Here is a 22,667-nt window from a genome sequence, read left to right on the forward strand (position 1 = left end):
AAGTAAATTGAGTCTTATTCCTTTACCCAGTCTCATAGTCTTTCCTTCCTGCTACTGGGAAATCTCCAACCCAGCTCTCTGCCATTCCCAGAGAAAAGCTAACCCTCTTCTTCATCCCACCCTTATTATGCCTCCACAATAACCCTTACTCCACCAAACTTTGTTTCTAGAGTTAGATTTCACCCCAGGCCTGGTCCACTGGATGGTTCCAACCACTAAGGAGGAAAAGGGGAAGAAGACAGAAGTCCTGTCATCATGGTGAAAGGAAAGGAGAAAAGATGGACAGAGTTAAAGGGAAGAAATAAGGAAGTATGAATAAGGAGGGAAAATAAACCTAGTTTCAGTAGCTCTTTCTTACCTCGTACTAACCCTAGTATCTAACCTAGTCTTTTCCCCTTTCTTATGTTCCCTCAATCTTCTTTCCCCTACCAAACCCTCCCATTCCTAAATGTAAACTCCCAGACACAAGTTCTTAAAACTTTCCTCAAGTCCTTGATCCTGATACTTGGTAGTGAAAGGATAAAGAATGAGGAGTAATGCACCAGCCATGCTGGCAGTGAGGGAGATATATTTCTAGTATTCAAAGGTGGAACTCAGTGTATTTTCCCATAGAAACATTGTCATAAATGGTGCTTGACAATTTAAAAAATTACTTCAGAGTGGGAAAGAATTTTTATCCTCTCTATTCCCTCAGTTAGGGATGAGAAGAGAAATTAGGTGACTTTCCCAAGATTATACAAGTAGTGCAATGGTAGTGCCAAGACACCTAAACCAATGACTCTTTTTACTAAACCATACTGCCTTTTTTCTCATCAAATTTGATTCATCCCTGGAATCCAACAATAGCAATACAAATGGATAGATAAGCATAAGTTATCATATTGATGAGAAAAATACTGAACAGTACATAAAATCTCATCAGAAAAATGTAATAAAAATTTGTATTTATTCCCGAATGAACCCAAAATAATGATTCAGCATCAATCTTCATATACACCATAGGTATCTTAAACTAACTACCATAATTAGATTTAGTAGGGAAATTTTTTTCTTTTTTTTAATAGGAATAGGACTAAAACATTTACCTATCACCACTCAGATTCAACCCACTATTGGCAACATTGATAATTTTTAAATAATATAACAAATAAAGGCAAAATGTAGAAAATAAATAACAGTATCAGCCTTATGCAAATGACGCCTTATGCAAATGACAACTTATTATTTAAAAAGTTGATAAGGAAAACAAAAAATTACCACAGGAAATAATTCTGCTCATCCAAGTTGTTGGACATAGGATAAACCCAAAAATACATAATGTATTCCTCTATACACCATTGGAAAATATATTAATTGTGATACCAATAAGACTACAAAGTACTGGAGTATTAATTTAACTTGGTAATAACAGACTTTTTCCAGAGAAAAACAATATAATCTTAAATCGAGTAATTATATTAAATATATTAAATGGAGCAATTATATTAAACGAACTAATTAGATAGAGCAAGAGATCTTGGCCTTAGTTGGGAAAACTAAATGTTATTTAAACAAACAAACAAAAAAAACCCTCCCTAGATTTAGATACAGATTTAATGCAGTAACAATTAAAACTCTCATTAGATATTTCACAGAATTTGAAAAATTAACAGAAAACTTCATCTGAAAAACACGGGCTATGTATCAAGAATTATTTTAGTCATTATCACAATACCTACAACTTCATGAGGTAGTAATTATTATCCCCATTTTGAAGATGAGGAAACTAAGATTAAGAAAGGCTAAGTAACTTGCCTGAGGCCACAGAGCCATTATAAGATGCCAGAATCTGAATTAGATATATTTTAACAAAAAATAGCGGCAGCAGAACAGGGAAGAGAAATATTTAATTAAAACTATTTAAAATTTTATGGAAAAGACAGATATGATGAAATATGGTAAAACCAAATACTTTTACACATCAAAAGGAGAATCAAAATAAGAAAAAGTAAATATTACTCATTAAAGCTTATTATCCAAACCCCCATACTTATTTCAGTTATGAACAAAACTATAAGCCAGAGTAAAAGCACAACTCTACCTGCCACCAACAGACGGCAACAGGGAACACTTGTACATGTTCACTTTGTACTTTAAACAAAAGGGCTTACAACAGTGTTTAAGAACTACACCAGTTGTTAAGTAGAAAAATTTCTATATAGTTTTTCCTCAGATTTTACTTGATTAGTGGTTGAGATGGACAATTTACACAGTAGGAAAAGGAGATAGTAATTTTTCCCCCTTAGCATCACTAGGAATCAAAGAAATGTAAATTTAATCAATTGCAATTTACTACTATGCAAAATAAGAAAAAAATGACAAATCCCAATGAGGTGGGCCTGTGGAGAAAGAGGACCACAGATGTACTACTAGAGGTACTTTGTATTAGTCTAGTTCCTCTGGAAAGCAATCTGGCAATTCATAGCTGAAATAATTCAAATTCTTTAACTCTGTAATTCTCTTCTAGAAATTTATTCCAAGGAAAATAAAAGCTATTATACAAAGATGTTTATTGAACTGCTATTCATAATAAAGATAATTTAAAACAATCCAAAACCCAAAGAACCTGAGATTAACTATGAAAATAATAGTATATTAATATACTTAGAAATATGTAAGCTATTAAAACTTACCAAAATATAGACCATGTTTAATACACAGAAATATATATATACAAATTACAACTATAAAAAGTATACTAAAACAAAAAATGTGAGGGAAATATGGAAGGAAATAGTTTAAAGTTTACAATTGATTTACCTTTTTGTTTGCTCAGTTGATTTAAATTTTAAATATAAATTGAAATTGAAAAGTTTTAAACAAAGTTTTTCCAAAACATCTATATAAAAGGAATTTTGTTTCTATGATATTAATTTATACCTCAAATGTATATTAGGTACATAGGTTTGTTGGCTTACACAAGAACTAACAACCACGTATAACCTTGTTTCTATGGAAAAAATTGCTTTCTGAATCCCAAACTAAATTAATAGTGGTCTTTTAGAATCACCACTCACAAGTTGGGAACAGCTTGCTTTAGTTTTTGGAAGGAAGAAGTGAAAGCAACATTGGGGATACAGGTATGTTTCTAATGCAGTAAGAACACTGTAAGAAACAAGAAGCACTGCTATCCTCCCTTCTCTAAGCAGTGTCCATATTCATGAAGAACCACAACCTTTAGGACCTTTCAATTTTCCTTTCCTCCTGTTTTGCTTCCAAATTCCCCTTTTCCCAAAATTCATCTTCTTCCTCATACTTCCATAAAAAATAAGATCACTACCATTATTTTTAAATCTTGAAGAATATCTGAAAAAAGTGACTGTCACTTATCAAATAGCATAGCAATTTGAGAGTAATGATTATTTTTGCAAAACAATGAATGCTGAAGCTGGGTAATTAAGAGATACCATTTCACAATAAAAAAATAGTAGAATGAATAATCATACCATCAAACTGGTCTTCACCTTCAGTCATTAGTTCATCATCAGAGCAAATACTCAGAACATTTACCAACATTTCTGTGACTATTAAAAAACAAAAGTTACATGTTAGCTTAGCAGGTACAACTGTCTATATAAATATATAGCAACCATTCATATAAATGATCAAATAATTTTTAACCCAAGATGACTAACACATTCTGATATCAGGAATGACAGAAATAAATTATAAAAGGCTTTCAAAATGAAGGAAATGAAATGAACAAAAGTCTGAGAGAGAGACATTCTTTATGGAATAAAATTTCAGGTCTCTCAGAAAACAAGAAGCCCCACAGAGATAAGGACAGATATAAATAACATGTTACTGTACACATTTCAAGTTTTCATCCATGGATGCAGGTCTGAGTATACCCCAGCATTTGGTGGTAAGAAAAAAATCACTGTACAATTCCACCATTTAAAAAAAGTCCTAGGTTGAACATTATTGTGTGTGTAAATAACAAGAGTTGAATTGTGTATGTGACTGTGGTTGAAATGAGGTTTAGTTTCTTGTATATCACTAGAAGGAAAGCTAGAGGATGAAACAAGGGAGTATATAATGTAGTGAACCCTGCTGTGGATGATAAAGGAGGCTAATAGTACAAATATAAGAATGTTCTTCCACGAATTAGAACAAATGTTATGACACAATTATAAAGTGTTAATGATACGGTGGTATATGGGGAATAAAATACCTAATACAAACAAAGGATGATAGTTAACAGTAAAATAACATTCTTCAACTAATTATAACAGAGGTACCCGACCAGTGCTAAGTGTCAATAATGGGGGGTAAAAGGAGTATGGGGTTTTTCTTTTTGGGCAAGGAAAACGTTCTAAAATTGATTGTGGTGATATACAACTCAATGATTATATTGAGAGCCACTGATTGTACATGCTGGATGGATTGTATGATGTGTGAATAAAACTGCTTTTTTTTTTAAAAAAAAAAAAGATAAAGATAATTACAAGTGTTGACAAGGATATGGAGAAATTAAAGCCCTTATATACTGTAGGTTGGAATGTAATATGGTGCAGCCATTTTGGAAAACAGTTTAGCAGTTCCTGGAAAGGTTAAACTTTTGTTACTAGCAATTATACTTCTTAGGCCTATGCCCAAGAAAAATGAAAACATATGTCCATATAAAAACTTTTAAATGAATGTTCATAGCAGCATTATTCACAATAGGCAAAAGTGGAAACAACCCCAAACCATTAACTTTGGATAAACAAAATGTGGTATATCCACATGAGTATTACTCAGCCATAAACATGAATGAAATACTGATTCATGCTAAAATATGGATGAACCTTTAAACATTATGCTGAGTGGAATATGTCAGTCACAAAAGAAAGACCATATATATGATTCCATTTATATGAAACGTCCAGAAATAGGCAAATCTATGAAGACAGAAAGCAGATTACTGGTTGATGGGGTGGGGAACAGTGGAAGCAGAGAACACTGGGGGGAAACAGGGAGTGACTGCTAATGGGTATAGGATATATTTTGGGGGATGACAAAAATGTTGCAAAACTGATTGTGGTGATAGTCGCACAACTCTGTGAATACACCAAAATCTACTGAATAACACAATTTAAATAGGTGAACTGTATGGTTCGTAAATTGTATCTCCATGAAACCATTATAAAAAATAATTCTAATGAAGGCATAAAACTTAAGAACATGGCACGTTCAGGAAATTGGCTACGCTGTGTTGACAAGGGACAAAGAATGTGGAGGAGAAAGGCAGGAAGTGAGGCTGGAGAAGAACAGGGAAGGTCACTAACAGCCTTGTGTGACAGGTTAAGGAAACCAGCTCTCTCTACAAATCTACAGGGAACCATTTATGGATACTAAATAGTAGCTTTTAAGTTTTCACCCAAAAGCTTGGCTGTGAAGGAAAGGCAGGGAAGTCACTACATGTTAGCAGCTAGAGAAAGATATGAGATGAGGGAAATGTTTATTTTTTCTTTAAAATTCTGATAGATTTGAACAATTTTTGAAAGAGCTAGTAAAGAGAGTATGAAAATATAGAGGACCTAACTGATGAAGCAAGGTTCCTGAGGAAATACAGGGTTAATGGAATTTAGGGACAAGTTAGAAGGGCTAGCCCTGGATAGAAGCATTACCTCTTCAACAAGATAAGAACTAAAACTGAATGTAGTTATGGAACAAGGTGAACAGTAAATAGAGAAACTTCCTACTAGTGCCATGTGTTTTCTCTGAAAGTGAGGTCAGAGTTTAGGAAAAGACATTGTTTATGAAAAATTAAGAATATCTCCTAAGGAAAATGTGAGAGGAAATAGACCAGGAACATAAAGGGATGTTTGGATACTACTGAAAGCTAAGCTAATGCTAGAAATCAACGGGTGGCATCTTATTCCTATAAGATTACATAAATGTATCCAGCAGTGCTCTATAGCCTGGCTATAGGAATGGAAAAAACTGATGGTTGTACTTAAAGATTTACAGGATGAATGAAGTAGAAAGACAAGAGAGAAAGTAGTTTTAAGAAGGAAGAGAGGCAAGCAAGGATCTGAATGGGGAGGAAATGACATACAAAAAGGCCTGGAGAGCCCAATGAAGATGAAGAGTAGCTATAATGGAGTAAGAGGTTACTGGAATAACAGGAGGTTTTCATCAATAGTGTAAATGGGACCATCATTACCAGACTTAAAACATCCAAGACATCTTCAACCATCCCCTCTTGTTAAATCCCACTGATTCTACTCATACAGCTCTTGTGGCTCTCCTCTGCTCTCCATTCCAAATGCTACCATTGTTTCATTATCTTTGTACTTGACTACTGATGGAATTTCATAACAAGTCTCCTAATCTCTAGTCTTCCCTTCATCCAGTACACATTTACTAAAGTAATTTTTTCAAATAAATATTCATGGTCATATCGTTCTGTTTCTATGGTTTTCCGCCACTTATTAAATTTCCAAATTCTCTAAGTGATCACAATCCTCATGATCTACAACTGACCTAATTTTTTATTCTTTTTCTAAGAATGTCCTTCATAGAGCCTATTCTCCAATCAACAGAACCACTTGCTGTTTGTCAAAGAGACCTTATGCTTTCTTGTTTTCAGACTCAGGCTTGGAAGGTTCTCTTACCTACAAATCCCTTATCCACATCTATCAAGCCTCAATTCAAATGCTACCTTAATTCCTGACAAAAATAACTTCTGTCCTCCTCTTAATTCCTATAAAATTATGCTTGTATCTCTCTTGGAGACTTACCATATTATATTTATTATTATTTATGTATCTAAATTCTGTATTAATCTGCAAAGACCCATATCTCGTATCTTTGCATCCTTAGTACATCAAACAAAGCAGAATTTCTATTACAAAAAAAAAAAAACTCTAGTAAATGAATCAATCTTACATGTATGACCTTCTATGGAAGATAAGACAACACTGGATCCTCCAGAACAGAGGTTCTTAAATTGAGATCATTAAGCCTGAGAGGGTTTACCAATTCACTTCAGATCTATAAACCTCCTGAAATTATTGTGAAATTTTCTGGGGTAAAAATCCATAACTTTTATCAGATGCTCAAAAGCGTTTTGTATTAAGAAACTGTGCTGGTTTGAAGCTGTTATGTACCCCAGAAAAGACCATGTTCTTTTAATCCATTCCTGTGGGTGCAGACCTATTGGTTAGGTTATTTCAATTGAGATGTGACCCACCCCATTCAAGGTGGGTCTTAATCCTTTTACTGGAGTCCTTTATGAGAAGATAAAAGACAGAAAAAAGCCCAGAGAGCACAGAGAAGAAAACCCCGGAGAGAGCTTAGAAAGAAAAAGCTCCAGAGAAGCAAGCAAGGACCCACAGAAGCTGAGAGAGCTGAGAGAAAAGCCTCAGAGATGCTAAGACAGGACCCACAGAAGCTCAAAGAGGAAGCCACCGGAACCAAGAGCTGAAAGCAATGAAACTCAGGAGCAAAGGACCAGCAGACACTGGCTACGTGCCTTCCCATGTGACAGAGGTGTCCCAGATGCCGGCAGCCTTTCTTCAGAGTCCAGGTATCATCCTGTTGATGACTTAATTTGGATATTTTCATGGACTAAGAAATGTAACTTTTAAGTTATCAAATCCCTATTGTTAAAAGCCAACCCATTTCTGGTATATTGCATTCTGGTGGCTTCAGTAACCCGGAACAAATAAATATTTTTAGGCATGGATATTAAAAAAAAAAAGTTATTATCTACTAGAAACACATTCTGAAGTGTTTGTGGATAAAAAAAATGATAGCTGAGATTTGCTTCATGTTAATTTGGGTGGGCAGTGTAGTAGATGAGAATACAAATAAAACAATTTTGGACATGATTTGACAATTGTTGAAGCTGAGTAATAAATACATAGGAATTCATTATATCATTCATTATATTATATCTAAGTACGTATACTATCCATTATATTACATTAATCACTGTATTATGCATATTTTGGAAATTTTCCAACATGAGAATGTTAGGAAAAAAGAAATAAAGAATAAAGCGGGTTCTCAAAAAAGGGGGGGAGCTTCCTATCCCTCAAAAGGTTAATAAAACATTGCTTTCATCTAAACCTTAGGATTAACTCAGGTGTTCAGGAAGCCTCTAGGCTAGGTTAGTGACTTCCCAGGAAACTATATCAGATTCTAATTGGCTTTTTGGAAGTGGAACAAATGAGATGCTGTTTTTCACAATAAAAGAAAATTTTCATTAGCATCAGCAAGTGCTTAGGCTATCTGAACAACTAACATATATTAACATGGTAAAATATGCAAAAAGTTTGACAAAATTTTCTTACCACACTTAACACTGAGTAGGATTCTATTTACATATAATGTTCAAATCTGAGCTTCACATTTTTAGAAGAATGTGAATAATTTACAGAAGATTCACAGAAAAACCACAAAAACGTTCAAAAGGTCAGAATACTTCCTTATCTTATAAAAGATGATCTAGAGTGGCAAAAGAACCAAAGACCACTTAGAAGCACACTTCAAATGTATGCAAACGTAGGAAACACTGATAGAAACATACACTGCTCCATCTTTACTCATGAGAGCCCAAAGAAATTAGATGAAATCTTCTCATCTCTCCAAAAGAGCTGAACTACATAATTGTTAAGTTCACTTATAAGCTCTAAAACTCTTATGATGTGGGCCCTGCCTCAATCAAGATGGCAGAGTGAGATGCTTTAGGATTTGGTCCCTTCATAGAAGTCTTGAACAACCTGTAAGAAATGAAAGAAACAAGTTTCTCAAAGCTCCAAAAAGCAGTTAAAGAACTACAGTAACCAGGCAAGTGACAAATCAAGAAAAACGCTACTTAAAAGCAGTAAGATCTCCTGGCACTGTGGCTGGCCCTTATTCCACCACTCACCAGCTCAGTGTGCAGGCTGCCTGTGCTCCCAGTGTGGACAGATGGTCCCTATTCCAGACAAAGCAGAGTAACCCTCACACACATACTGGGAGCATGTATGTCTACCCCAATCTGTCCGTTGGTGGCTCAAGGGACTCACCATACCAGAACTTGCTCCCTGGGTAGAAGGTGGTTGGTTCATGGAATTCTCTTACAGAATTCTGTGGGAGAGCAGTCAAGTCATGCTACCTAGGACAAGGATTGCTGGCTGCAGGACATATAGTGCAGTGCCCAGGACCATAAGAAAACTCTTACCTAGAGAAGAGGAGACATTCGTATCCATGTAAAAGGGGGTGGGGTGGGGGTGGGGGTGTGTGCCTAACACAAAAGGATGCAGAAAGGATCAGAGATGCACCTACACTTTGGACCAAAGCTATTTTCTAAACTCTTTGTATGGATAAACCCTGAAGGAAAACACTCACACTGGTCAAAAGACTGGGAAAGGTATTTTCTTTTTTTCCTTCTTTATATTTTTTCTTTGTTGGCTCCTGGCATTCAAAGAAATCTCTGTCACAACACTAGATGGACAAAAGTTTAAGAAACACATGCCTCAGAATCTAAATTCCAGGGAAAACCATTAAAATATTAAAATGTCCCAGTTTCAACAAAAGAGTACAAAACATAAAAGAAACAAAAAGTGATGGCAAAGGAGAAGACTGAAGCACTAGAAACCATCCATTAGGAGGACCAGACCTGGAACATAACAGATTTTTTAAAAATGGTCCTCAAAGAGCTAAAGAAAAATATGGACAAAGAACTAAAGGGAATTAGGAAAACAAGAGATGAACAAAACAGAGACTCAACAGGGAAATGGAAATTATAAAAAGGAACCAAATAGAACTGAAGACCACAGTAACAGAAGTTAAAAATTTCCTAGAACTATTCCACAGCAGATTGGAGCTGGCAGAAGAAGAAATCAGCAAACTTGAAGATAAGACTACTGAAATCATCCAATCTGAGAAGCAGAAGATAGAAAGAATGAATAAACATGAACAAAGTCTGAGGAACTTATAGGACACCATCAAGCATACTGATAGTAAACATTGTGGGAGTCTGAGGAGAAGAAAGAGAGTAAGAGGGCAGAGAGAATACTCAAAGAAATAATGGCTAAAAACTTCCTAAATTTAATGAAAGACATGAATATACACATCCAAGACACACAACAATCTCCAAACAGGATAAATATGTAATATAACAAACTGTCAAATGCCAAAGACAAAGAGAATTCTGAAAGCCCCAAAATAGAAGCAACATGTCACTTACAAGGGTGCCTTAATTAGATTAGGTGCTGATTTCTCACTGGAAACCCAAAGAGGCAAGAAGACAGTGGTATGAAATATTTAAAATGCTAAAAGCAAAAAACTGCTAACCAAGAATTCTGTATCTGGCAAAACTTTAAAAAATGAGGAATAAATTAAGACATTTCCAGATAAAGCTGAAAGAGTTCGTCAGCACTAGAACAGCCCTACAAGAGATGCTAAACGTTGAAAGAAAAGAATGATATCAGATAGAAACCACATGAAGAAATAAAGACCTCCAGTAAGGATAACCTCTGGGGTTAATATAAATGCTGGTACTATTGGTATTTTTGGTTTATAATTACTTTTTTGTTCCTACAGGATCTAAAAGGCAAATGTATACAATGTAACAAGAAATCAGTGGTTTGGGACTCATAATATATAAACATGTAACGACAAGAACCACAAAACAGTAGGGGGAACAGACGAGTATAAGAACATAGCTTGTGTACACTATTGAAGTCAGTATCAAATCAAACAAGAATGTTATAGAATTAGGCTGTTACATTTATGTCCCATGGTAACTACAAAGAACATACTGGAGAATATGCAAGTGTATGGAAATGGAGATTAAAGTACAGGGTGCCAGGGGCAGGGAGCAGGGAATAGGGAGTTCCTGCAAAATGGGTATAAGGTTTCTGTTTGGGGAGATGGGGCAGTTTTAGTAATGGAAGATGGTGAGGCTGTCACAATATTCTGAATGTGATTAATCCCACTGGATGGTATGCTTGGGAGTGGTTGAAATGGGAAAGTTTATATTGTGTGTATGTTCCCAGGATTAATTTTTAAAAAGCAACTAAAGAGCAAAGACAATTAAAAGCATTACATGTCCCTGGACATGATCTAATAAGGAAGGAGAGAAGGTTCAAAAGGTACTCAAAGTGGATTCATACATGAATATCCTTGTTCTTAGGAAATCTTAGTAAATGTGCATGACAGTATTAAGGGTTCAAGGAGTACGATATATACAACCTACACTCAAGTATTCAAAAAATGGATTGATAAATAGATTAAATAAACAGATAGTTACATAGATAGACAGATGGATGCACTGATAGAATGATGGATGGATAGTTTCAATGATACAGCAAATGTGGCAAAATGTTAAACTTGATGGATCTAGGTATTTGGGGGGATATGCGTATGTTGGTGTTCTCTTTATGGGGTCTGTATTACTTTTATAACTGTCCTATAAGTTTGACAGCATTTCAAAATAAAAGGTTTATAAAACAAACAAATAAAACTCCATGATACCCTGGGTTTGATAGGTATACTGGTTGAGAAAAAACTATTATTGCTATTTCCTTCCTTGTTTTCACACACATAATGTAAATACTTAGATTAGTCATAATGAGGAATTTCCTTATTGTGGAGGCATTTGAAAACAAAGTAAAAGAATCTATGAAATGTCCATTTTCCTCCTACCCTTATCCTCTCCATTCCCCAATCCCCATCCCTATTAACATTAAAATGGTTGAGTTGCAGTTAAGCCTGGAAGCAGGAGAATGAGAAAGAGAAATTCTTAAATTCCCTTTAGCCTGATGATGCTATGATTGAACTATTTCTCATATTCCAAAGATAGAAGGTTAAAAGTGTAAAGCATCCCTTGCCTTATGCCCTTAACTGGCTCTCTTCTCAAGTGCTAAAGTGAGTAATTCTATCTCCATATTAACTTAATGTAGGACCTACTGAGTAACTGACAAAGACAGAAGGCAATCTGCAGAAAAACTGTGTAACATAAACAGTTTAAGAATTAATTCTAAATTTTTGAACCAAAATCTGCCTTGGCAGAAGAATCTCATACAGAAAGGAACATTTCGTAACATGGAAGAGGTGAGAAAAAACAGAGGGGTATATGGAACAAAATGTTTTATAATCGTGTCTGTACTCTCATACTGTCGTTTTCCACACATGGAAATTGAGGCACTGCCTTGTGAAAAAATTACCACTAAAATAGAAGAATGTGATAATTAAGGAAATCCTAAGAATTCTATAGGACTAGAAACAAAAGACAGAATCAAAATTTCTCAAATAGTAGTTATGATTCTTAAAAAGTCCAATAGGCATACACTAATAGGTATCCCTATAAATTATCAGAAAAGTATCATCACTAAAATTATATATTTATCTTTGATATACGAGAAGAAATACTAGGGCAGAACCTAAACTTCTTTTTACTATTTCTCTCAGAGTACAGATCTGCTATAAAATGACTAACAATGCCAAAAAAATGAGGGCTACTGTATTCTCCCATGAATTGCTGTGACATCCCCAAAAGTAGTGTCAAATTATGCAGGGGGTCCACTCCCAAGCAAAGCTGTTCCTCTATTCCTTCATAAAAGATTTAAGCTAAAGAAAAAAAGAAAACCCAACAGCTGAAGACAACATAGGGCTATTTATAAGTCTTCTCCCATTTCCCCAGACACCCTCACATGGGGGCTGAAAAAAGCTAACTAAAATATCTTTGAGGCTCTCATATCCAAGCCCACTGACACAAGTATAGCTGAACTCACAGTGAAACTAGACTTGAGTTCCCTCTAGCAAGTATGTGCCTGTTGTAGTAAACTGGAGTAAATGTAATGGGAATAAAACAATAGTTTGTTTTTTAAATAAAAATCATACCTTTTTCTCCAACAAATGGTAAAGACCATGTGAAGACATCCATAAAATTGGGCAACCAGTAAGGGTGAGGAGAACAGTTAAACTGTCGAATATTCATCACATTATTTTCATACTTTAATACAGCAGCTGCAAGATAAGTTTGAATGTCAGTGTAAGAATTTGTCTTTAGCACAAAATTTATAAAACACATAAAAGCAGAAAAATATCTTTTTGGGGAGAGCAGGGTCAGGGAATGAGTAGAATCAGGGATGGCAGAGGGAGGTAGGAACTAATTTTAATAATAACATGCTGTTTGAGTTTAATATACTTTTATATAAAACAATAGTCAGATCTTCACTCATTATTAAATATCCAGATTCTTTCATTTATATTTTATAATCCAATGACTATACAGTTTTACTAAATCCAAAATTGTGAAAACTCAACTTTTAGAGGAAACAGGATGGAAATAAGCAATTTTCTAGGTTTAAAAGTTTAAACAAACTGATTATACACTTTGGATGATTGTATGTGAAAAAATGAAGAAAAAAAAAGTTTAAACAAGTTGGAGGGATTTAAGAGGATTTTTTCAGCTGCAGGGAACCTGAAAAAGATAGCTGAATGGTAATAAAGTAAAAAATACCAATTGAAACATTTTATTTATGAATGTATTTATTTCACTTAAGATGGGAAACCAGGTGGAAGTACAAAGAAATATTTTACTTTATTTAGAAAAAAATATTCCAGCAAATATCAAAAGAGAAAATATTATAACCAAATAACCCAGAGGTAACATATTTATCTCAATTTGAGATATCGTTCTATGTTTCAGTGTTCTAATAGATATTAAATTAACTGACACAGATTTCAGTCACTAGTGATTTTATGGAATACTGTGTTAGAATGGCTTGATTCTAATCTATGCTACAGCCTACTTATCTGTTTCTCATTTATAGAATTGAACTACTAGTGTCCACACTGTCTACCCTTAGAAGTTTGTTTTAAGCTCAGAGAAAGCACATAAAATTTCACATTAAAGCACATAAAATTTTTAAATGCCTTGTAAATATTACAATAATTATGTGGTCATATTTTTTCCCCACATTTTAATGAAAAGCAATGCATGCAGATGTTAAATTCTAAGATTTATGATTCTTGCTAATACAGTCAATAACAATCCCACTACATGTTTCCATTTACTAACATGATGGGAATAAGTGATCTTCCCATGTGAAATACAAGTATTTTTAAATTTAGCCTAAGAAATTAAGGGCTAATACCAAGCTTTCAGACCTTATTTCGAAAAAAAGAGAAAAGGAATCTAGAAAATTGCCTAAGGATGGAATGAAACATTACAAACATATCTAAACCATGTAAGCACACAAATCATTAACATTATTTACGTGCAGACTTGGAACTACTAAGAGATATCTGATTTTGACAAGACAGAGTCAATGACAAGACAGAGTCACTCTTCATTATATAACTTTATATATAGAATTTTCAAATTTTACGAACTACAATATAATCAAAAGACTACTCAAGTACTGGCATAGTCCTTAGAAGCTGCACTGATACTATCTTCTAAGATTAGCAATTCAGTTAACTTCTAAAGTATGGTTGTTTTAGTAATTAATATAAGTTCTTATAGCATAGTCTGTCATCAACATTATTAGTCAACATGCTACTATCTGATCTCAAGGCAAATGTTTTAATTTTTAACCATTACTTCCCGTTTGGCAGAAAAAACCTATCCTGCATGTCTTTTGAACTTACACCATGACCCATATTGAGCAATGACCTCATCTCTCTAAGTGCACTTTTAGAAGTCCTTAACCTTCTGTTCTTTCCTTCTGGCACATCCACTCCCGTCTGACCCTGGAAGTTATGGCACAGTCACCTGAATTCCAGACATGTCAAGACAGAATAGGAACTGGCCTCTTAATTTCCTCTTCTAAAAATGTGAATTACATAAACATACCCAATCTCATCTTCAGTGTCCTAGATTAAGATCCTCTGGCATTCATCAATAAGCTATGAGTTCCATGAAACCTAATTATTAGTTAGATCCTATGTGGAGGGAGGGAGAGGGAATGGAAACCACTGGACAAAAGGTAAAGAAAAAAGGACACAAGAAAAAGGAAGGAAGAGCAGTAAAAAAGAAGGAAAGAATGTATTCCTGAAAGGAGGTCAGACTGAATTAATCAAAGAAGGCTCAACTACAAATCTTCACAGAAGTAAGAAAAAGGAATTAGAAAGGGAAAGAGAACCTAGATCAGAGAACATAAAACAAGAAACACAATAAACTAAACAACTAGACAGTGCAAATAAATGAAATGGTCAAAGCAGCAGCAGTTTTATGCAAACAAGAAAGCATTCTTTTGATCATAAGGGAAAGAAGATTAAAGAAAGGGGGATTTGAGAAAATAATGTTTGGCTTTGCTTGAAGTACCTAACTCAGAGGACTCTTTTACAAGACAGGTTTTGTGTGTGACAAGTGTGGAATGGTTACATATGATCTGATTTCACATTTTGGATTTTTAGCTTGTTTTCTCCCTTCCCTTATATCATATATTTTTTATAAAGATTTGGATAGTTACAGTTTCAAACAATGCCCCCTTTCTATTATTTATTTTTTTTTAAATATTAAGTCAATTAAAATGCTAAGTTGCTTAACAATTTTTTTATCAACAACATCTTACCTTTATTATTGTAGACATCTAAGTAATTAGGTGCCGAAAAAATTGTTATTAATGAAGGGAACCCTGTAGTTTGACTTTTTCTGTACATTCTATAGCTGCAAAACAAATAGCTTAATATGCATCGTAAAGCATCAATCATGGTTACTAAGTATGATTTGTATTTTAGGTGTTAATTTGGGTTAGGGAAATAGAATTCTTACCCTGCATCTTGAGCTTCATGAGCTCTAATAATCGATAACAAATTATTGTTTTGCAAAAATTCACACACTGCTGGATAGCTGTGGGGGGAAAAGAGTAAATTAAGAAAAATAATGCTATTCTATATGAATCATATGCCATTATAACAATTAAAATGGGATTAATCCTGGATATTTTTCCTTACTTATAAAAATAAGAACATCCTCGAACTGTATTGTGACTAAAATGTTCCTGGGATTTTTCATTTCCAAAATCTTCAGAAGGATCTGACCATAGCAAGTCACACATTGGTCCAAATGCAGGTGGCTCTTTGAATCTATCTAACTGTGAAAGAAAGAAAAGAAATAAACAAAGAACAGAAATAATTCATTAAAAGTGAGGAAAGAATGGACATGGGAAAGTGATACCAACTTTGAATACTGTGCATACTACATTGTTCTGAATGATTAGAAGATATTTCCTTAAAATATCAGAATATTAATTTTTACCATAACCTAATCTTTGCAGTGAAAAAAACTCTGAAGCTTCTGATTTCTACCCCACAAAGTACTATAAATAGGAATCAACCTTGGAACTAAAATATATACTCACTCTCCTAATATCATCCAGTGTGTGTATTTCTGGTGAAAGTCCACCATGAACACAAAGAAACTGTTGGTTTAAAAGTGCAGCAAGAGGCAGGCTATCAAAAGCTTCCATACAGGCTTCATAGACTCTTTCTGAATATTTAATTTTACCTAGAAAAAGGAAAAGTTAAGTGAAAACTACATTATCAGGTGATTATCTTGAAAACATAAATATAAAACTGATTATTAAAACCAAGTCAAGAAAACTGTAGAGATGGAAAATACACCAGTGGTTGCCAGGGGTTGAGAGTAGATAAAGGGGGGACTATAAAAAGGCAGAAAGAGGGAATTTATGGGGCAATGAAACTTTTCTGTATCATCACTGTGGGTAGTGGACAACTTTATGCATTTGTCAAAATTCACAGAACTGAACCACAAAGAGTGAATTTTAATGTACATAAATTTTTTTTAAAAGGGGCAGCAGCATCTTTCTCTATAAGGATTGACAAAAGTAAGCAATTTTATACATAGGTCTTATAAAGACAAAATGTTTGCTCTCTCTAACTTTATTTTGGCTATACAGAAGAACAGTCATAAATATTACTAAAAATAAGTTATGTCAAATTTCCAAAAATAGCTCAACCCTTCACCTTTATAGGCTAAATAAGGCAAAATTAGAACTATATTTAAGGCTAAGGTGGTTTTAATACTTTATTCCTATTCTAAGAGTCAGTGACTACTTTGCTGTTATTACAGGACAGACCACTACATCATTACAACAAAACTCAAGGTCTATCCAATTAAAAATAAAATGAAAGAAAATAACATATTCATATGTTGGAGGGTCTGAGGGGTTCCTTTCATCTACAATGAATGCTTAAAATGGGCAGTGAAGCAGAAAGCTAATGTAGGCACACAAGAGAGACAAAACCCCACCAATTCAAGCTACCATTTACTTTCAAAGAAATATCAGCCACATTCCTTTGTTCCTTTATACCTTTAAAATCCTGGATATTTTATGTTTTTGGTAGGATTTTGGTGGGTGGTTGTTAATTATCTAATTAATTATCTATTTAATAAGACATTAATTATTAACTAAGAGCTCAGTTCCTATTTCCCTTTTTAATATAAACATTTAAATATGAGAAAATCCATATCTAGCAACCAGAGCTTCTAAAGTGGTGGTTTGCTGAGACCTGTTTTCAAGTACTGTGGTTTAATAAAAATTTTCGTTTGATTACTTTTAGGCCAGGCAAGCATTTTCCAGGTCTCTTCTTAATTTCATTTAGGTTATCTGCCTGATGCTTGAAGGTATATGAATGTGCCACCTCTGCCATTATCCTTCACTATATTTTTCTCCTTTTACTGCAAGCCTCTACTAATGTGATCTTTATTGGGTCATATTTTGAGTCTAAGTCTGAAATTATTTCTACTTTTAGAACTTAACTTCAAGACTTAATACAGTCACGGATATCAACAAGTACATAGGTCTGAGATATGAGAAAAGGACAAACTGCTCTATATCAGAAAGATGCTTATGGTTATTTCGTTACCATCACTACAATAATTTAAGGAACAAACGCAGTTACCTTTGTAGGGTAAGAATTTCAATTTCATTAATAGTGTGTTTGAAACTATCTGCAATGCAGACAGGATGAATGATTTGTTAAGAATCTTCCTAGGAGCATCTCAAGATTGGGGGACAAGTCAACAACAACAACAACAACAAAATACCTTTTTCTTTTGGTTTTTATTCTTCCTTTTAGGAAAAATAATTTTAACATTAATACTATATAAAAAACTCAAAACTGTTCCTAAGTACATTTGTAAAAACCCAACTAAATAGGAAATATTGAAATGAAAACTTCTGAATGAAATGCCATTAAGCACTAGAGCACTTGACAATCTTTCTCAAAGCTTATCTCTTTAGACAAAAAACTGTTCTCACATGTTGCACTATGAAGTCTTCATAACTCTTACTACCCACGTCACTCCAAAATAATATAAGGAAGTAAAATACATTTTTCCTGGCAGTACTCACATTCCTGCTTAAAGGTAAAATATTCAGTTAGGTGTCTGCATTCATGGTTGCCTCTCAGAAGAAATAATGTGCTTGGGTATAGAATCTTCAGGACCCATAAATATAAGACACACTGCAAAAGAAAATGTTTCCAATGAATTTATTTTGTATTTTTGTTTAAGTTGTTTGATCTTTGCTCCTTTGCTTCTAACCTTATTACCCTTACCATCTTATTACTCTTGATCCTCTCTTTGTCTCTTACTAGAATATAAGCTCTATGAAATAAGGGACTGTCATATTACTTATTTCTGTATCTCCACTCCTAGAAAAGTACCTAGCAAATATTAGAAGAGCAATAAATATTGGTTGAATGAATAAGTTAAATATCTGTTCAATTACTTTAGATTTACAGATTGTTTGCTATAAAAACAATTAGCAGATTGGTCTCCTTCACAGAGATATTAATAAATAAAATAATAGGGTTGAAAATAATAGCTACTAACATTTATCGAGTACTTACATTGTATCAAGCACTATATAATTCCTGTCAAACAACCCAATAGAGTATGTAATATTATCTTTATTTTACAAACAAGGAAACTGAAACACAGAGCAATTAAATAGCTTGTCTGAAATCCCAAACCTTGTCAGGATTCTAAACCTCTGGTCCTAAGCATTATACCATGCAGCCAAATGAAAGGAATGGCCCACATCTTATGTTTATTTTGTTAACCCCCACAGTTATAAATGTTGCCTTACATTAAGTAGGTATTTATTATTTAAATTGATTCAAAGAAAATGCATTATTTTAAGTAAAAAGAATATGAAAATAAATAGTACAGCAATTTAATTTACATCAGCAGATGCTTTTCTCTAAATAGATAAACATAAGAAACACTCCCATTTTACTTATTTGGTTAAAAAAATGAAAGGAAGGACTATTTAATTTGGAATTATGGCTTATGTAATCATATACAAAAAGAAGAAAAACTTTATTTTTAACAAGTTTAGATATATTGGAATGTGTAACTATTCATACCTTCATTTTATTTATGAGAAAAAAGTAATAAAACCAGAGAAATACTTCATAAACTCAACCTGTCCTTATTGCTTGTGTTGATTCTTTATATTTACTGCTTTTATAATAATAAAATGTTGAATTAAATAAGTCAGTTACAAAACACATACATGCTAAGTTTCCAACTAACATTGTCAAATTTTATTGTTTTCATCAAAGGTCCTCAACTTTCCTGTTAGGAAAGGCTATTCTCTGATTTTCTTGAAGCCCTTAGATAATTCTGGGAAGGTTGAAGGGGCTGATAACCAAACTATGAAAGGGAAGAAGAACAACTCAGGATAATAAAATTCCTCAAGGATGCAGCTGGACAGACTTCTGAACTTCTTCTTTCCCCAGTGGGAATCCTAGCATACCTCAGGAAGGAAGATATTTTGGAAACACTGGAGAAAGGGGTATTAACAACAGTAACCAGCAGGGAAATTCACCAGGTAAGGCTTCAATAGCTACTGGGAAAGATGGTTAAGAGCACAGGCTTGGAGTCAGAATGCCTAGCATAACCACCAATAGCATGACCTTGGCAAATTACTTAACCTCTCTAAGCCTCAGTTTCTTTATCCATAAAATGAATATAAGAACAGTACTTAACTCATAGTGTTGTTCTGAGGATTAATCAATATGTGTTAAGTGCTTAGAACATGCTTGGCACATATTAAATGCTCAACACATATTTATAAAAAGTTATCTAGTGGTAGAGCTTTGACCCAGCAATTCTACCTCTAGGAATCTATCTTACAGAAATAATTGGACAAGTAAGCAAAGATGTATGATTAACATGGCTCACTGAAACATCATTTTTGATAGCAAAAAAAAAAAAAAAAAAAGAGAGAAAACCTTAACTGTCTAACAATCAAGAGGTGATTAATTAATTATGGTTCTTTTATTTGAAGGAACACAATGAAGCTATTAAAAATAATGCTGTAAACACACAAATAAAATAAAATAAAATAAAAACTAAAAAAAAATGCTGTACATTTATATTTACTGACTTGGAAAGACATTCATAGTGCAGGGATGTATGAAAAAAAGCAAGTTACAGGACAGTATTATAGTATGATTCCATTTACACTTTGGAAAAGAGATGTATATATTAAAAAATACAGATTGTTCTATATTTGTCATATTTTATTTAAACAATTAGAAAAGGAAAGGAGCAGAAAAATTAGCCTCTTAAGTTTTCTAAAACAAATCAATATTTTCAGAATATACAGAGACTCCATATAATATACTTGGGTCTAAGCTACATAAGGAGGGATAGGAGCACTAGGGCCTAATTAATAAAAGCATCATAATATGGAGGCAATGCAATTAATCTTTTTTTCACATGGGTAAATGCCCCAAGGGGCAAGAGAGGTGAGTAGCACTAGATCCTTAAGGCCACTACGTAACAGGGCAATAAAGACCCTTCAGTCTGTTTATGATTTACACTGGGAAAAATGGCAATTATAATTTTATAAAAACAACAATACAAAGAAATAAACTGAATGATTTGGAAGACAAGGGGAATAAATAGTGGCTTTTTCTAAAACCTTCAGTACATGCAGAGGTATTAAAAAGAACACAATACAGGTAACTTAAGGAACTTATTTTACTAGGAATTAATGTAAATCATCTGTGTTAACATTTAACAGCAAATTAAATGACAGTGTATGATTATTACCTCTATACTAAAATAACCTCTGTCCACATAATCACCAAGAAAAAGGTATCGTGTATTAGCAGGTGATCCTCCTACTTCAAAAAGTTTCATCAGATCAAAAAATTGGCCATGGATGTCACCACACACTGAAACAAGAAGATTATTAGATATGAAAAAAAAACTTCTGAAATAGCAAATTTTACTTAAATTCTAATTTCTTTTACACAAGAGAGACTGTTAATGCTATCAAGATATGTCTAAGAAGAAAGTAGTCTATGGAGAGGTGTAAAAGAGATGACGTATAACCAACTGCTCATGCGCTCAAGATTTAGAACAAGATGTAACAGAAATACCAAAATTTGTGGTGTGACAAAATTTTCATCTAAATTTATAAAGCCCTTCTTAAAAGAAGCCACGAACGTATTTTACGGTGACAAAATTACAATGGTGGCAGTAAAATCTCCATTGTAACTCAATACTTTCTGTTAACCTCTAAATGATCTAACCTTTAGTGTCTTATATGACATGGAGGTATCTGCCTCTAATGACTGAAAGCAAAGCAAATGAGTTATTGTTTAATCAAACTGAAATATGGCCAACACAACTAATGAAACAGTCACAAAAGCATTAGTAGATTAATTTCTGCAACTCAGATTATTTAGGATCATGTTTATTCACTACAAATGGGCAAAAACTACAAAATTACAGAAAATAATTTGGAAATTCAAAATAATGTCTGTGTTAGATTAATTTAATATAGGATACAACTGAAGAAGAGCTTTATAACCAAGCAACTAAATAATGGTGTGATAAAATGTTATCAAAAACATATATCAATGTACCTGTAATTGGAGCTTCTACTTCTATCATGGTTTTCTCTCTCCGAAGGATGGCAGCACCCTCATTGATAATTCTAAGTGCAATTTCTTCATCTACGCGACCTTCTTTCACTAAATGGTTCTTCAAAACATCAACCCTTGGTATTCCATCCATATCAAATACTTCTTCAGATGTCAAGCGATGTGTTGGGGGGAAAGGGACAGCTGCAATTTTTTAAATTAATAAAAAGTAAATTATTGCCAACATTTTAATATAAAAATTATCAATGGCTCTAGATAAATAAGAGAAAAGCTGAAAAGCAGAGATTTTTGCTTCTTCGTCATTTGTTTAGAGGAATACTCAACATATAATAAGCGCTAATTTTAAAAAAGCTTTCTTTTTGAAGAGTAATAAAATTGTACTATTTATTAATCTCCAAATAATAACATGCTCTTTGTTGAAAATTATTGAAGGAATGAATTGTCTCATAAATTTATATTTTAAGTTCTCCCCAGATAACTAAAGCTTATTTCTTTAAGCCAAAACATTTTTTGGCAGAAAGCTCAAAATGTGTAACACACTTCTTCACCCTAAATGTAATACAATATATATAATTTAATACCACATAAGCCTGAATAAGAAAGAGATCCAAACAAAGGTGATCCACCATTTTCCTAATAGCATAAAAAACAATGCCGGAACAATGCTGGCCAACTTGAATATAAACTTTCAGGGATATAGACAAAATAACCAAATGCTTACTTATAAAATTTACATTTATTTATTTGCACATATAGATTCAAAATAA

At 33.5% G+C, this 22,667-nt stretch overlaps 1 protein-coding gene across 5 annotated transcripts in view; it reads right to left on the minus strand.

Moving 5' to 3' along the window:
- The window catches only part of PPP3CB (protein phosphatase 3 catalytic subunit beta), a 45,799-nt gene that overhangs the window by 11,715 nt on the left and 11,417 nt on the right, over positions 1 to 22,667 (minus strand). For all 5 annotated transcript variants that reach the window (XM_037804129.1, XM_037804128.1, XM_037804127.1 and 2 more), the window contains exons 2-10: positions 21,883 to 22,083; positions 21,062 to 21,186; positions 18,348 to 18,459; positions 16,332 to 16,477; positions 15,925 to 16,064; positions 15,743 to 15,820; positions 15,543 to 15,637; positions 12,862 to 12,987; positions 3,486 to 3,563 (exon numbers count right to left, since the gene is read on the minus strand). In XM_037804129.1, coding sequence (XP_037660057.1) covers positions 3,486 to 3,563; positions 12,862 to 12,987; positions 15,543 to 15,637; positions 15,743 to 15,820; positions 15,925 to 16,064; positions 16,332 to 16,477; positions 18,348 to 18,459; positions 21,062 to 21,186; positions 21,883 to 22,033 — 1,051 coding nt within the window. In that variant the 5' untranslated portion in view covers positions 22,034 to 22,083. The remainder of the gene's footprint in view (positions 1 to 3,485; positions 3,564 to 12,861; positions 12,988 to 15,542; positions 15,638 to 15,742; positions 15,821 to 15,924; positions 16,065 to 16,331; positions 16,478 to 18,347; positions 18,460 to 21,061; positions 21,187 to 21,882; positions 22,084 to 22,667) is intronic.

Source organism: Choloepus didactylus, chromosome 15 (genome assembly GCF_015220235.1).
Source record: "Choloepus didactylus isolate mChoDid1 chromosome 15, mChoDid1.pri, whole genome shotgun sequence".
Classification (NCBI taxonomy): Eukaryota; Metazoa; Chordata; class Mammalia; order Pilosa; family Megalonychidae; genus Choloepus; species Choloepus didactylus.